Source organism: Mobula birostris, chromosome 27 (genome assembly GCF_030028105.1).
Source record: "Mobula birostris isolate sMobBir1 chromosome 27, sMobBir1.hap1, whole genome shotgun sequence".
Lineage (NCBI taxonomy): Eukaryota > Metazoa > Chordata > Chondrichthyes > Myliobatiformes > Myliobatidae > Mobula > Mobula birostris.
Window position 1 is genome coordinate 44,970,423 of NC_092396.1, and position 15,263 is coordinate 44,985,685.

General features: G+C 43.0%; 1 protein-coding gene across 7 annotated transcripts in view; it reads right to left on the minus strand.

Moving 5' to 3' along the window:
• hspg2 (heparan sulfate proteoglycan 2) overlaps positions 1–15,263 on the minus strand; it is a 551,229-nt gene that overhangs the window by 307,032 nt on the left and 228,934 nt on the right. For all 7 annotated transcript variants that reach the window (XM_072245063.1, XM_072245064.1, XM_072245068.1 and 4 more), the window contains 5 exons: positions 13,275–13,419; positions 11,665–11,816; positions 5,070–5,216; positions 4,706–4,869; positions 1,218–1,397 (listed from right to left, as the gene is read on the minus strand). In XM_072245063.1, the coding sequence (XP_072101164.1) occupies positions 1,218–1,397; positions 4,706–4,869; positions 5,070–5,216; positions 11,665–11,816; positions 13,275–13,419 (788 nt within the window). The remainder of the gene's footprint in view (positions 1–1,217; positions 1,398–4,705; positions 4,870–5,069; positions 5,217–11,664; positions 11,817–13,274; positions 13,420–15,263) is intronic.

Sequence of the window (15,263 nt, forward strand, 5' to 3'; positions counted from 1 at the left end):
TAATTGTCAGATTCTACATTTTGCTCCCTCATCCCGTTCAATAAAAACCATAGTTGATACCCCTCCCTCCACAATTCCTTTCCCATTCAATCTCCGTGCATCTTGCATCCAAAAAATTGTCAATTTCAGCCTTGACTGAGCCTTCCGTTCCCTCTGGGGAAGAAAATTATATAAATTCTGGCTTAAACGAATTTCTCTTCATTGCAAGATTGTCTGACCCATTTTCTTGACACTATCCCTCCTGCTTCTGCCCGTACACAACTATCATCAAATTCTAGGGATCATGCTAACGAAGCAGGTGCTCTAGGCATCTGTATCCTTCACTAAATATCGAAACCAAAAGTGCGCATACTACTTCTAGTACATATCGGTACAGCTGAGCACAGCTGGAGCAAGATTTCCTTGCTCCTGACCCGCCAATAGGGTTCAATCTCTAAACACCGTTCACTTCAGAGCGAATTAGATCCCAAGCACTAATCCTAAACCAAATACTAAAGATCAGCTGGCAGGTTTCAGTGATTACTGTGAACATATTATAGTAAATTATCCCTTTCTGTTGATGAATGGCTGAAAGAATTCAGCAAAATTGATGGGCAGTTGAGAGAGGGGATATATAGCAAAGGCACAGAGAAATTGGAGAATGACAGCCAGTGCTGCCTGATGGGTAAACGTGGACTCTTTCTCTGCTTATTAAGTCAGAGCCATATAGTGCAAACACAAATCTGGCTGCCTGTGCAGATCATCAATGAACCATCTATGCTAATTCACAACTTGATCTGTAGGTTTCCACGGCTCACTAATGCAATGTTTCTAGACCCTACAAAGTTGTGAGCATTCTGCCCCCACCACTCACCCAAGGACAAGATTTGATTAACAGCGATGGGTTCTCTTGGCCACTTCCCTTCCAGATGTCAGACTGGGATACTGGATATCTTAATTAGCTGAATGATCAGACACCCCCTGACAGCAGCAGAAAAGCTGACCACCATTTCTCAGGGTAATTCAAAAAGTTGCCTGGCCTGAACATCCTGGTGGCATTGAAAAGGACATCTTCTTTTGAGTGTTCCAGTGAATCCCCCGCCTGAGGAGCTGTAACATTGCCTGCATCATATCTGGATTTCCTTCCAGAGTAACACAATAAAACCACTGTGAAAGCTTCCAAACTGATATCTACAACCAAGCAGGCAGAAGACTGGGACTGGAAATTCTCCACTTACCTCAGTGAAGAGAATTTCTTTCTGATTGATGATATTGGGCTGAGTAGGTTTCTTGTCTTTGTAGATTAATTTTCTTCCATTTCCTGTTATAATGACATCGGGTTTTCCTTCAGGCTCCACCTGTCCTCTCGGCACACTGTAGCGAACCTTGTAGCGCAGGTAACCACCATAAGAATCGATCTGTGGAAAACAACCATGAAAACTGCTAGCATTTTGGGGTTTTAGGATCCTTCACTATGCGCAACACTGTTGCCTTTCAATGGGTGATTGAATAGACTTTGAAAAGTCCAATTCTGGTAGGATACAAAGTAAATCAGAGGGACCTCAGGAGTGATGATCTACAGAGAAATCTTAGCATGCAAATCCATAGCACAATGTGCAAACATAGGTGGATAAGGTACTGAAGAAAACATTCAGTATGCTTGCCTTCGTGGGCCAAGACATTGAGCTGGGATGTCTTGTTACAGTTGCACAAAATATTGGTTAGACTGTGTACAGTTTGGTCACCAGACCACGGGAAGGATATGATGGAAAAGAAGAGTGCTGAAGAGATTCATGAGGATGTTGCCCACAATGGAGGGCCGTATTAACAAGAAGAGATTGGGTCGGCTGGGTTTATTCGCACTGGAGGATGATCTTATAATGGTTTATAAAAGTGAAGAGTATAGACAGAATCCTTCTGTTAGGGCAGAGAAGTCTGAAGCTAGAGGGCACAGATTTAAGGTTGGGGGGGAGGGCAGTTAAATTTCAAGGAGATCTGAGAGGCAAGTTTTCCAAGGGTGGCGAATATTTGGAATGATCTGCCATAGGAGATGGTGGAGGCAGACACAAGTGTAATATTTAAAAGGCATTTAGATAGGTATTTGGTTAGGAAGTGAGTACAGGGACATAAGCCTAATGAAGGCAAATGGGATTAGCGTAGTTGAGTATGTTGGCTGGTGTGGATGAGGTACACTGAAAGGCCTGATTCTATTGTTTCCATGGTCAAAAGGTTACATATTTTCCACATTCATTCCCACTTCTCCCTTACGATTATGCAGCTCCCACTGTCAAACAATTCTTGCTCTCAGTTCTCATTATGTAAAATGCCTCCCAATAATATCATTTAAACTTGTAGATTGCTAAACAAATATCACACTGCAGAAGCTAACAACAGTGCCCACTAAGTGAGCTAGGCCTGTTAGTAGGAGAACGGAGACACATCCATGATATTTGTATCAGAATCAAGTTTATTATCATTCACATATGCTGTGTTTGTAGTTTTGTGGCAGCATTACAGCGTAAGAAATAAAAATGACTACAAGTTACAATAAAAAGTGAAATAAATGAAGAGTGCAAAAGAGGAATAACAAGTGAGTGTTCATGGACCATTCAGAAATGTGATGGCAGAAGGGGAAAAAAGCTGTTCCTAAAATGTTGATAGTGCACCTTCAGGCTCCTGTACCTCCTCCATGGTGGTAGTAATTTCCAAATTCAAGCAACTACTGGGCTGCCAAATAATATGTAAGAAGCGCCAGCAGTGTTACATTGTTTACTTTTAACCTGTGTCATAAATACATATTATTTGTTAATACATTCGTGGTAATATTACTTTGTGTGAGTTATACGTACTGTGTTGTGCACCCTGGTCCAGAAGAATGTAGTTTCATTTAGGTGGTATACACATGTATGGTTGAATGAAAATAAACTGAACTTGAAATTGAAAATTAGAGGTTTAGAACCCAGGCCCTGGTGTTAGATCTGATCACAATGTCAGTAAAGCAATGAGCAACCAGAACTGACAGATTAAGATAATGAAAGCACATCGTTTTAGAGTAATGACTGCCGCTGTCCGATGAATGACCAGAGAAGTGGAGAAGCCTGGTCACTGCTCAGTGAGTTAATAATGACTAGCAGGTCTGTTAGACAAACCTGCAAAGGACAACAGGTCTGTATCTCCTTCTCAAGGAGGTAAATTGGTTTGTGAGTAAAATCTGTCAGTTACTTGGGGATAAATTAGACACACAATTTCATGGGAAAGACATTCCATGCAAACTTTAGACTGAAGTACTGATATCAGTATGAACTTGCCTTCATTATGGATCATGCTGTTGACAAAACTACACTGAGAACCATCAGTACAAAAACTTCCAAAGAAGAAACTTTAGAATCTACAGACCAGAACTCATCCTGCATGAGATCCATGAGCTGGGAATACAAATCCCTACCTTCAACTGTTAACTTTAAAGATGCTTTTATTTTTGTTTGTGCTCAGGAATAATTGTTAAAAGAACCCCTGGAACAGCCATGTGAACCTTCGTCAGCAGGTTTTTTAACACAGCATCACGACTGAAATATCACACCACAGCACATCACCATCAATCAAATGGAACTCCGGGTTTGAGATGTCCTGCCCGTTATTGCCCAACAAAGCAGAAAGTTTAATCAAATTAGACTTCCCTTTAAGGCTCCAGTCTAGTGAAACTATTAGAACAAAATCTATTTTGACGTCAAGTTAAACTGGTGGGGTGTAAGAACAACACAATTACAGAAGGTCTCCAGGATCCAGCTGCCATATTTGTTTTCAATGTGCTTCACTTTTGATTGTTTTCTTTCCAAGAATTAACATCAGACTCCTTTCAAACAGGAGGTGTATGTGTAAACAAGAGCAGAGGCCACTGATCCCTCGAACCTGTTCTGCCACGTAACCTGACTATGGCTGACTTGACTGTATTCTCAACTCCACACACAGTATCCTCGCAGCCCCTCATTTATCAAGAATCTACCTTAGCAAGTCTCAGATTCTTTGCACTGCCCATTAAGGAAGGGAATTCCAAAGTCTCATCTCAGTCTTAAATGGATGGCTTCATATTTCTCAACAGTGATCCCTGGTCTATATTCTCCACAAGAGCAAACAGCCCCTTTCATTTCTCCCCTCTCAAGAGCCTGTATGTGTCCAAAATGCTTCAGGCAAGTCCCTTATCAATTTTCCAATCTCCAGCAGATACAAGACTAAACTTACCTCATAAGACAGCTTGTCCATTCCAGGTATAAGTATCTCACAAGCCCTGTTCTTTGCCTGCTTGCAGATGAGTAATTGTACTTTGTATTTTCTCTCTTCCACAGGAGCCCAACAACTGATTCTCTCTCCACTCTCACTACCTTCTCGTGAGAGCTGCTAAGATAGCTCCATTATGCCTCAAAATGCGTAAAAAGATAGCATTCTATTCAACTACCACCAATATCACAAATAAAACCACATAGATAAAAATGCATCAAGACAATTTGCAATATCTACCAAAAAGCCCATGATACACAATTTAAATAAAATAAGTATAATAGGAGCAAGAAATCAGCATTTCATCAATTGCCACAGATAATGACAAACTTCCAAACATTTCTACAAGAGTTTTAAACTGAATTTCCAGTAGGTAAACATGTGACGTGAACTCATTAGCAAAATGAGAGGAAATCATGAATACTTCAAAATTCTATCAAGCCAAATGTACCTTATTTCCCAAAAACTGCTTTGGCAGAATCCAGAAAGTCTCCTGGTTGAGGAAGCGTCTTGAAAGATCGACGAGCTGAAACTCTCCATAGTTGGGGTCCACCACCATTTGGGGGCTGGAGAGCGGAAGTGTTGCTGGCTGGGTCGGCACCGTCACATTCACGCCTGGAAAGAGAACACAATTGTACTTCAGTGACATCCTGAAAGCCCATTTTGTCAAAGGCAATCCTAATCCAGAATGAAGATATCAGCTGAATGGCTTTTACTGTCAGAAAGAAGGCACTGGGAGCTTGATGGCTGGCTTGGACCCAGTGAGCCAAAGGGAACGTTTTCATACTTCTCTCTCCACAATTCTAATCACTTACCCATAAAATTATCTTCTTCTGTAAAACGAAGATGTATCTGGTCTCTGTAGCGACTTGTAGGAACACAGTTTTTCGTAAGACCAAAGCAGAAACAGGGAATACACTGCAGTGTACCTTCCACATTGAAGTGACCTTCTGAACAGAATCCTGAAAAAGAAAATAATGCCTGAAATCAACTGCAACAGCTGGGGCACTGCACGCCTTTCGTGGTGAGGGGTTAATCAAATTAAAGCCTACACTTACCTAATTTGTGCTATTCTCAGAGTTACAGACAATCCCTAAGCAAACATACGAGGTCATCATTCAAACTTGCCCATCTTGACTGTATGAACACTGCTTGTTTTGCACTACTAATTTAACACACACACACAGACACACTAATTTAGTTTTTATTATGTATTGCAATGTACTGCTGCCACAAAAAACAACAAATTTCATGACATACACTGGTGATATTAAACCTGATTCTATTTCCTCATGGGTTATCAGGTAGTCTCTCTTTTTCTGTTTTACTAACCTCAACATTATTTCAACCACCATAATTTTTTGAAGGATTGGGTTGGGATAAGCCACAATATATTATTCACTGCAAAAGCTCCAACACTTTAAGGTAGCATAGTGGTTAGCGCAATGCTTTACATTACCAGCAGGGAGTTGTCTATGTTCTCCCTCTGATGCAGGGGTGCAGTGGTAGCCAGAGCAGTTTGAAACGCATCCGGCACCTCTTTAAGAAAAAAGCCGAAATAAACAAGCTAATTAGGTGCTGCCCAGGGTGATTTGAGTCTCTCAGGCTACGTCCACACTAGACCAGATAAATCCGTAACCGAAGCTTTTTCTCTTCGTTTTGACCCTCCGTCCACACTGAAACGGCGTTTTCCTCCCCCCAAAATGGAGCTTTTCTAAAATGCTCTCCGGAGTGTGTAAATCTGAAAACGCTGGTTGGGTGGTGTAGTGTGTACAGGGTAACCGGAGCTTTTTAAAAACGCTGTCATGACCTGCCGGCAATGCGGCATTTCATTGTTTTCGTGAACGCAACCTCCAACACCACAACAACAATATCTGACAGTAGATGTGTAACAGCCTAACGTAACATTGTATGGAAATACAAGATAACACTAATGCAGACATGTTTTATACATTTAACAAGGTGCTTTATTAATGTATTGCTTGTGCAAACATTCAATAGATGCAATTGTCACTACTTTTGTGCGCATGCGCCGGTCGTGTATGCAGTCTGGTACAGCCGTTCCGATCTATTCTTTTACTTTCTTCTTCTTACTTTTAATTTACATTATTTTTTTGTATTTTTTTTCACGGTAACATGTCGGAGCTGCACTCTCTCTAATATGCTGGTAGAGAGAGTTTTATTTGGGTTTTCTTTAGTGATGGAAATGGTTACATCCCGACACGCGGGACAGAAGCAAGGTCGCATTGTGTATTCCACGGACCAGCAAATTCCGGCCGGCTTAACGAACAGAGCGGCAGACACCCCCGCTGAAATCCGGAGGAAAACACACAGAGGATGCAGAAGGGGATCACAAAGCTGAGGAAAGAGGACCGGGTCAAGACAACAGAGACTTTTGGAGAAGAGGAGTTCGGTGGGTAATACCGTTCCGCCTGACCGGAAGTGCACTGACAGCGGTAAGCGGCGTGAAGGATTGGGGTGCTTACTGTTCTGGCTAACAACAGATGGTGCAATCCGGGGTATATTACGATCGAGGAACGTGTTTGCAGACTGGATATTGAACTTTTTACTGTTGGACTTCGGCCACATTCCACCGTGATACAACACTGGGCGGCACGGGAGGTCGTTCCTGCCTGTGGCCATCAAACGTGCAGCTCCTCCCGTGGAGGGTCAGACACCCTGAGCCAATAGACTGGTCCTGGACTTATTTTCCATCTGGCATAGTTTGCATTTTGCTGTTTCACTGTTGGGGTTTTTTGTATTGCTATACTTACGCTCTATTCTTGGTTGGTGCGGCTGTAACGAAACCAAATTTCCCTCGGGATCAATAAAGTATATCTATCTATCTATCTACTTCCAAAATGTCATTTTTAAGTAGTAGCTATGTTTGGCATAGACGTGAAAATGTTAAGGTCAAAAAAGGAAAATTGTAAGTTTCACTTTTACTCAGGTAAAAATAAAATCACTTTTGCCCCGTAACTCATTTTGTTGTACATGTTAAATACAGCAAAATAATACCGAAGGACATGGCAAAAGGCAAACAAATGAGGTAACAGCAAATTCCACTTTTGCCCAGAAACAAGCCTTATTGCATTTAGTTGTACCTGTCGTCCCTTTCATCGGCGAAGAGACTATGGCTGTAGAAAATGTTTCCAGGGTGACTCCTCTGTGGGAGTGGGGAGGATGTTGGTGGGGCCACCCGGGGGTCTGTGTGTCTGTATGTGTAGCTATTGCAGTGGCTGTGAAGCCAGTATTGTCGCGGTGAAAAGTACTGGGGGGGAGCCATCATATTCCTCATCATTGCAAATCCCTCTGCAACAGAGTTAGTCAATGTTCGTCGTCAGCCAGGTCATACTGTCCGTGAACTTCCTGTCAGTTGCCTCCATACGCTCCAATATGGAGGCAGTTTTTTTTTTAGTTTTAAGTCCTCCTGCGCGAGAGCCAATAACTGTCCATCATTTGGCAATTTCCTTTTAAGTTTTTCTAGTGTGTAACAGGACAAACGCGCACCAAGTATACCATTTCCTCTTCGCTTGTTTCCTGTAGATGTGTCCTGCGCATGCCCAGTAGGAGGAGATTCGCCCAAATACCCGTTTTAATGTGGATGGAGGTATTTTCAAAAACGCTTGATGTGGACGCCTATCGTTTTTACGCAAAACCGGCGTTTTCAAAATTATCCGGTCTAGTGTGGTTGTAGCCTCAGAAACTGCTGACCTCCTGGGATTTTTACGCACAATATACTCTGGAGTTTACAAAGAATGGTGCCAAAAACAAAAAAAAAATCTAGCAAGTGGTTGTTCCGTGAGTGAAAGCATCATGTTAAATCCACTCGCTGGATTTCTTTTTGTTTTTGGCACCATTCTTTGTAAACGCCAGAGTATGTTGAGCATAAAAATCCCAGGAGATCAGCACTTTCTGAGAGACTCAAATCACCCTGGGCGGCACCTAATTAATTAGCTTGTTTATTTCAGCTTTTTTCTTAAAGAGGTGCCGAACGCGTTTCAGAGCGCTCCGGCTACCACCGCACCCCTGCTCTGATGTCATGGGTGTTCTTCAAAGTTCAAAGACGTGCTAGTTGGTAGATTAACTGGCAATTGCAAATTGCCCTGTGATTAGGCTATGGTTAAATAGGGGGTTGCTTGGTGGCCTGGTTCATAGGGCCAGATGGACCTATTCTCTGCTGTACCTCAATAAATACAATTTAAAAATTACTGGGCAAGTTAGAATCATAGAGTCATAGAACTCTACAACACAGAAACAGGACCTTCAGTCCACCTAGTCCATGCTGAACTACAATCCTGCACCTGGACCATGGTTTTCCATACTTCACCCATCCACGTACCTATCCCAATTTCTCTCAAATATTGAAATCAAATCTGCATCTGCATTCTAACACTAACTTTAACCCTAATGTTGAAGTCAAACCCTAATGCAGTTCATTCCACACTTTCATTACCCTCTGAGTGATGATGTTCCAACTCATGTTCCCTGTAAACCTTTCATCCTTAACCCATGAACTCTACTGCTAGTTTCACCCAACCCCAGTGGGAAAAGCCTGCTTGCCTTTACCCTACCTATATCCCTCATAACTCTGTATACCTCTATCAAATCTCCTCTCATCCTCCTAAACTCCAGAGAAAACAGCCCAACTGATTCAATCTTTCCATATAACTCAGGTCCTCAAGTCCCGGCAACATCCTTGTAAATTTTCTTTGTACTCTTTCAAGTTTATTGACACCTTTCCTTAGGTAGGTGACCACAGCTGCACACAATACTCCAAATTCAGCCTCACCAATGTCTTACATAATATCCCAACTCCTGTACCCAATACTTTGATTTATGAAGGCCAATGTGCCAGCAGCTCTCTGTACAAACCGGCCTACCTGTGATGCCACTTTCAAGGAATTCTGGATTTGTATTTACAGATCCTTCTGTTTTACTTCAGTGCCTTATCATTTCTCCTTGCAAGTCCTAGCCTGGTTTGTTCTCCCAAAAGTGCAACACTTCACACTTGTCTGCATTAAATTCCAAATTACACTTTTTAGCCCATTTTTGCAGCTGGTTCAGATCCACTACAAGCTTTGACACCAGTCTTGGTGTCATCTGCAAATTTGCTGATCCAGTTTACCACGTTAGCATCCATAAGACCATAAGATATAGGAGCAGAATTAGGCCATTTGGCCCATTGAGTCTGCTCCACCATTTCATCACAGCCGATCCAATTTTTCTCTCAGCCCCAGTCTCCTGCCTTGTCCCTGTATCCCTTCATGCCTGACCAATCAAGAATCTATTAACCTCTGCCTTAAATATACATACAGACTTGACCTCCACAGCTGCCTGTGGCAAAGAATTCCATAGGTTCTCTGGCTAAAGAAATTTCTCCCCATCCTTGTTCTAAAAGGATGCCTTTCTATTCTGAGACTGTCCTCTGGTCTTAGACTCTCCCATCATAGGAAACATACTTTCCACATCCACTCTATCAAGATTTTCCATCATTCGCTAAGTTTCAATGAGGTCACGCCTCATTCTTCCGAATTCTAGTGAATACAGGTCCAGAGCCACTAAACGCTCTTTATATGATTAGCCATTCAATCCTGGAATCATTTTCATGAACCTCCTTTGAATCCTCTCCAGTTTCAGCACATCCTTTCTGAGAAGGGGCCCAAAACTGCTCCCAATACTCCAAGTGAGGCCTCAACAGTACTTTATAAAGTCTCAACATCACAGTCTTGCTTTTATATTTTCGTTCTCTTGAAATGAAAGCTAACATCACATTTTCCTTCCTCCCACAGACTCAGCCTGCAAGGTAATCCTTAGGGAATCCCGCACAAGGACTCTCAAGTCTGTTTGCACTTCAGTTTTTAGATGTTCTCTCCAGTTAGAAAATAGTCAACCCTTTCAATTCTTCTAGCAAAGTGCATAACCATACACTTCCCAACACTGTATTCCATCTCCCATTTCTTTGCCCATTCTCCTAATTTATCTAAGCCCTTCTGCAGCCTCTCTACTTCCTCAAAACTACCTTCCCCTCCACACATCTTTGCAAACTTTCCAACAAAGGCATCAAGTCCATCATCCAAATCATTGACATATTACGTAAAAAGAATCATCCCAACACAGAACCCCGTGGTCACCAGCAGCCAACCAGAAAAGGCTCCCTTTATTCCCACTCTTTGCCTCCTGCCAATCAGTCTCTGCTTTCTCCACACCAGGATCTTTCCTGTAATACCAGGTGCTCGTAGCTTGTTAAGCAGCTTCATGTGTGGCAGCTTGTCAGAAGCCTTCTGAGAATCCAAGTACACAACAGCAATCCATTCTCATTTGACAATCCTGTTTGTTGTTTCTTCAAAGAATTCCAACAGATTTGTCAGGCAAGATTTTCCTTTGAAGAAACCATGCTGACTACAGACTATTTCATCACGTGCCTCATACTACCCCGAGACTTCATCCTTTATAATCGACCCCAACATCTTCCCAACCACGGAGGTCAAACTAACTGGCCTATAGTTTCCTTTCTTCTGCCCCTCTCCCTTTTTGAAGAGTGGAGGAAAATTTGCAGTTTTCCAGTCTTCTGGAACCATTTCAGAATCTAGTGATTCTAGAAAGATCATTACTAATGCCTCCACAATCTCTTCAGGCACCTCTTTCAGAACCTTGAGGTGTCCACCATTTGGTCCAGGTGACTTATCTCCTTCAGACCTTTCAGTCTTCCAGAACCTTTGCTCTAGTAATGGCAACTTCACTCACTGACACAATACTGCTCACGTCTTCCACAATGGCCACTGCCCTACACACCGTCCTTACACATCTGGAGAAGGATGCTTATGTGAGAATGCTGTTCTTGGACAGTTGAGCATTCAACACCATAATTCCATCCAGGCCCAACGAGAAGCTCAGAGACATCAGCCTTGTCTCTGCCTTGTGCAGCTGGATCCTGGACTTCCTGTCAGATCGCCAGCAGGTGGTTAGAGTGGGCTCCCTCACCTCCAACCCTCTGACTCTCAACATAGGAGCCCCTCAGGGCTGTGTACTGAGTCCCTTTCTTTACTTCCTGTACACTGTGACTGTGTCACCACTCACAGCTCTAATCAGCTAATTAAATTTGCCGATGACACTACATTGATTGGCCTCATCTCAAACAATAACGAGGTGGCCTACAGGGAAGAAGTCATCTCTCTGACATAGTGGTGTCAAGAAAACAACCTCTCCCTGAATGTCGCAAAGACAAAAGAGCTGGTTGTGGATTACTGGAGGAATGGAGACGGGCTAACCCCTATTGACATCAATGGATCTGGGGGTGAGAGTTATGACAGGAATTCAGAGTTTCTATGTCCAGTGATTGATGGTCATCTTTAACAATTAACACATTGCAGTGGCATTGAACATTAGCAGCTTGTGAAGGGGTTTTACCTGAGTTGGATTTCAGAACAAGTAGTGCATCAGGGATTGCAAAAATCATCCCTCTGGCATTGATAGCCTCGCAGGTGTACGCCCCTTGGTCAGATTCTTTGACATCCCGAATGATCAGCGTGCCCTGTCCGTTTTGACTTGTCATTGTAACTCTGCAACAGGAAACCCCAGTGAGAAAAGGTTGCTGAGATAATGCAGTAATAATCACACGTGGTCACTGGGAGGTTCAATGCAAGTTCAAAGAGCTTAGCACAACAATTCCAAAGAGGATGGGAGTGTTCACAGAGAAGTCCATACTAACACAGGTGTTGTTTAACCACGTGTAAAATAAAGTGTAATCCACACAGGGAATTAGTTGCTTCCCATTTAACTGAGTTCTATGTGAATACTACAAATAGTTTCATTCAGTGGATTTGAGAGTGAGGCGAGAAGAGTGGGGTATGCAGAGAGAAGGGAGTACCATAGTAAGAGTTTGGGGTGAAAGGAACACAGGAGCTGAAGGGGCTTCAGGCCAAGAGCAAGAGGAGTGGGCAGTGGGGTAGGGGTACCAACGAAGGAGATGCAGACTTGGGTAATAGTGGATAGAAGAGTGGGGGGAAACAGAGTGGTCAACAGGGAGGGAGTGGAAGGGATGGGGAGAGAACAAAAGTGAACATGAGAAAAGACCCAGAGGGCAATTTAGAGTGAGGCAAGCTCATGCAGGCAGGCACAATCAGAGAAGAGAGGGAGAAAATTAAAGAGAAAACTTCGAATGAGGCTGGTAAATACTTCACGAGTGAGAAGGCTGTTAACTTCCAGCTACGAACCAAGCATTGGCTGGCATATGTAACAGTTTTGCCAAGCTGTAGTAATGCATTATATACCCAACTAATACTGTGGGTGTGTAACGTGCAGGACCCAAGACCCCGAGTGTGCTGTGTCTATATGCAGCATCAAGCTAACAATCAAAGTTTCAAAAATATATCAGCAGTGACTCGGAAAGCTAGACATACTGATAGAAAGAGGACTAGAAGCATGTAGCCCACAGATTTCGATAGTCTTAGCTCTGCTTCCAGGACACAGGTCAGACCCAAGGCGTGGAACAACAAGGCCTTATCACTGTCTAACATTTACCCGGTCAGACTGATCTCCTGCTGAATTCTGATTGCCCAAGACAATGAAAGAGAAATGAGTCAGAATATTTCTCTGAACTTTTTCTAACCATCTGATTCATCCTTTCACCCACCCAAGAAATTATGAACTGAAAAGTCTACTTATTGTAAAGTTTTTGTGTGGGATGAGACCATACTGCCCTTTTCTCTCTCCTGTAGAGAATGAGATAGAGTCATGGAGAACGACAGCACAGAAACAGGCCTTCAGCTCAGATAGTTCACACAGGCCTAGTTCTCCACGTAGTCCCTTCCACCTGCATCTGAACCATAACCCTCCACACCCCTCTCTCCACGACCTATTCAAACTTTCTTAAATGTTACAATTGAACAAATCTGCATGTCCGACCATCTTCCCCCACTCCGAGTGCTGAACTTACTCCGGTCGTCACTTACCAGCATTCTCACTGATACCAGATTTACATTTCTAACTGTGCTGCCTTGCGGCTGTAGAGTATTTACCTGCTGCTGGCAGGGATGTGACCCCAGTTTAGCCTCCAGGTGATGATGGGGGTGGGGACTCCAGCCGCCACGCAGGTGAGGGTAACGGTGGCACCACGCTTCACCATCACTGTTTCTTCTGGTGGTGTGATCACCTGAGGAGGGGCTGCGTGGAACAACATCCGTCATCAGTGAATTTCTTTTAATTTCAAGAATAGACTTTGTTCATAATAATTAAATAGATGGATAAATAAATAAACAGGAATAAACTGCAAGAAATGTGTACATTCATCGCCATTTCATCCAGTAGTGTAAATCAGCGAATAAATGGCATCCAGTAGTGCAAATCAGTGAATAAATGGCATCCAGTAGTGTAAATCAGTGAATACATGGCATCTAGTAGTGTAAATCAGTGAATAAATAGCATCCAGTAGTGTAAATCGGTGGCTAAATGACATCCAGTAGTGTAAATAGGTGAATAAATAGCATCCAGTAGTGTAAATCGGTGAATTTCTTTAATTTAAAAAATAGACTTTATTAATGACAAAGAATGTACAAGATGAAGGAACACTGCTAAAACCTTTACACTCACGGTGACTACATTGGGTAGAGTAAACTTCACAGAGAGAGAAAAAGACAAAACCAGATACAAACATAACCCATCATGTGACTCCGAGGTGATACCCCGTTCATTGTTTGAGGGATCTGCCCACCCAGTTACAGTATCAGGAGCCTAGACTGTAGTCCTTCCCCACAAAGCTTCAGTTCCCATTGGAAGCATTCCTTTACAGACACCTTGTTGTGCTGGAAGACCAATTTCAGGCAGACAAAAGGGAGTCTTTCACCGAGTTGATCACCTTCCAGCAGCACTTGATGTCTGTTTTGGTGTGAATCCCCAGGAACAGTCCTAATTTATGCAGCTTTGGGGATGAACCTGGATACAGACCCTTGCATCAGGTTCCACACCCTCTTAGCATGTCCAATCTGCAAAGAGGTTCGTGATTGATTTTTCCCAACACAACCATCCCAAGGCCAGCGGACATTGGGGGGTGACATGTAAATCAGTGAATACCCAGCAGATGCCTGTGAGAATGTAATACTCTGAATTACAACTGGCTTCACATGAGAACTCAGGGATCTACACAACTGTGGGGAATCAGCAGGAGAAGGAAAGGGAAAATATTGCTAACAACAGCATGACTGCTGTGTTGCAGAAAGCTGGCAGGGAAAGTCACTGGCTCCCACAGTAACTGCCATACATATCACAGTGTTTCTTCTCAGTTCTTCTGGCATTTGCAAGTGCTTCTTTGCCAGCTTGTATTTCCTATAAAATGAAGGCCAAACATTGAGGCAGAGTGCACAAAGATGGATATTCTCAGCAGTTAAATGGCAATCTCTTTATGAACTCCCTCTTTCAATTAGTGCTCAACACTGTTCCATGTATTGGATATCATGCTGAGTGGAGAAAATTCCACAACAGGAACCTGGGTCCTGCCTCCCCATCTATTCCCTGACGTTCTGCTTGCATTCCAGTGATGAAGCCTCTCTACTTTCCTTTGACTTACTTTTTAAAGCAATTCCCTGGCTCCCCCAACTAAACACAAACTCTCAACACTATAATCTAGGCTGCACTGTTTGTACCACAGTGCTGAAATAAGATCTTGAAAACTGGATCTTTTGATTATCAGAAACATCATGGAAACATAGCTTTCTCCACCTAATCAGTCACTAATTGCTTATGTTTTCCTGGAGACCAGTCTGTGGCTTTGGGCAGCGTCCCTTCAAAGACTTGGGAACTGTGGCTGATTCATACCATGAAGGGTCAATGGAGCAAGCCATGTGCTGGAATGTATGACTTCAGTGACATTCTGCATTGGTGGAGACATCTCTGACACACCTTGGAATGCTATTCCCAATCTTTTTTTCACACACCTCCATCACCTTGTTTTGATCCAGGTGCCTCAATTCCCCTTGCTTTGCTTCCTGATTAGGCTTTTCTCCAGCTTCTCT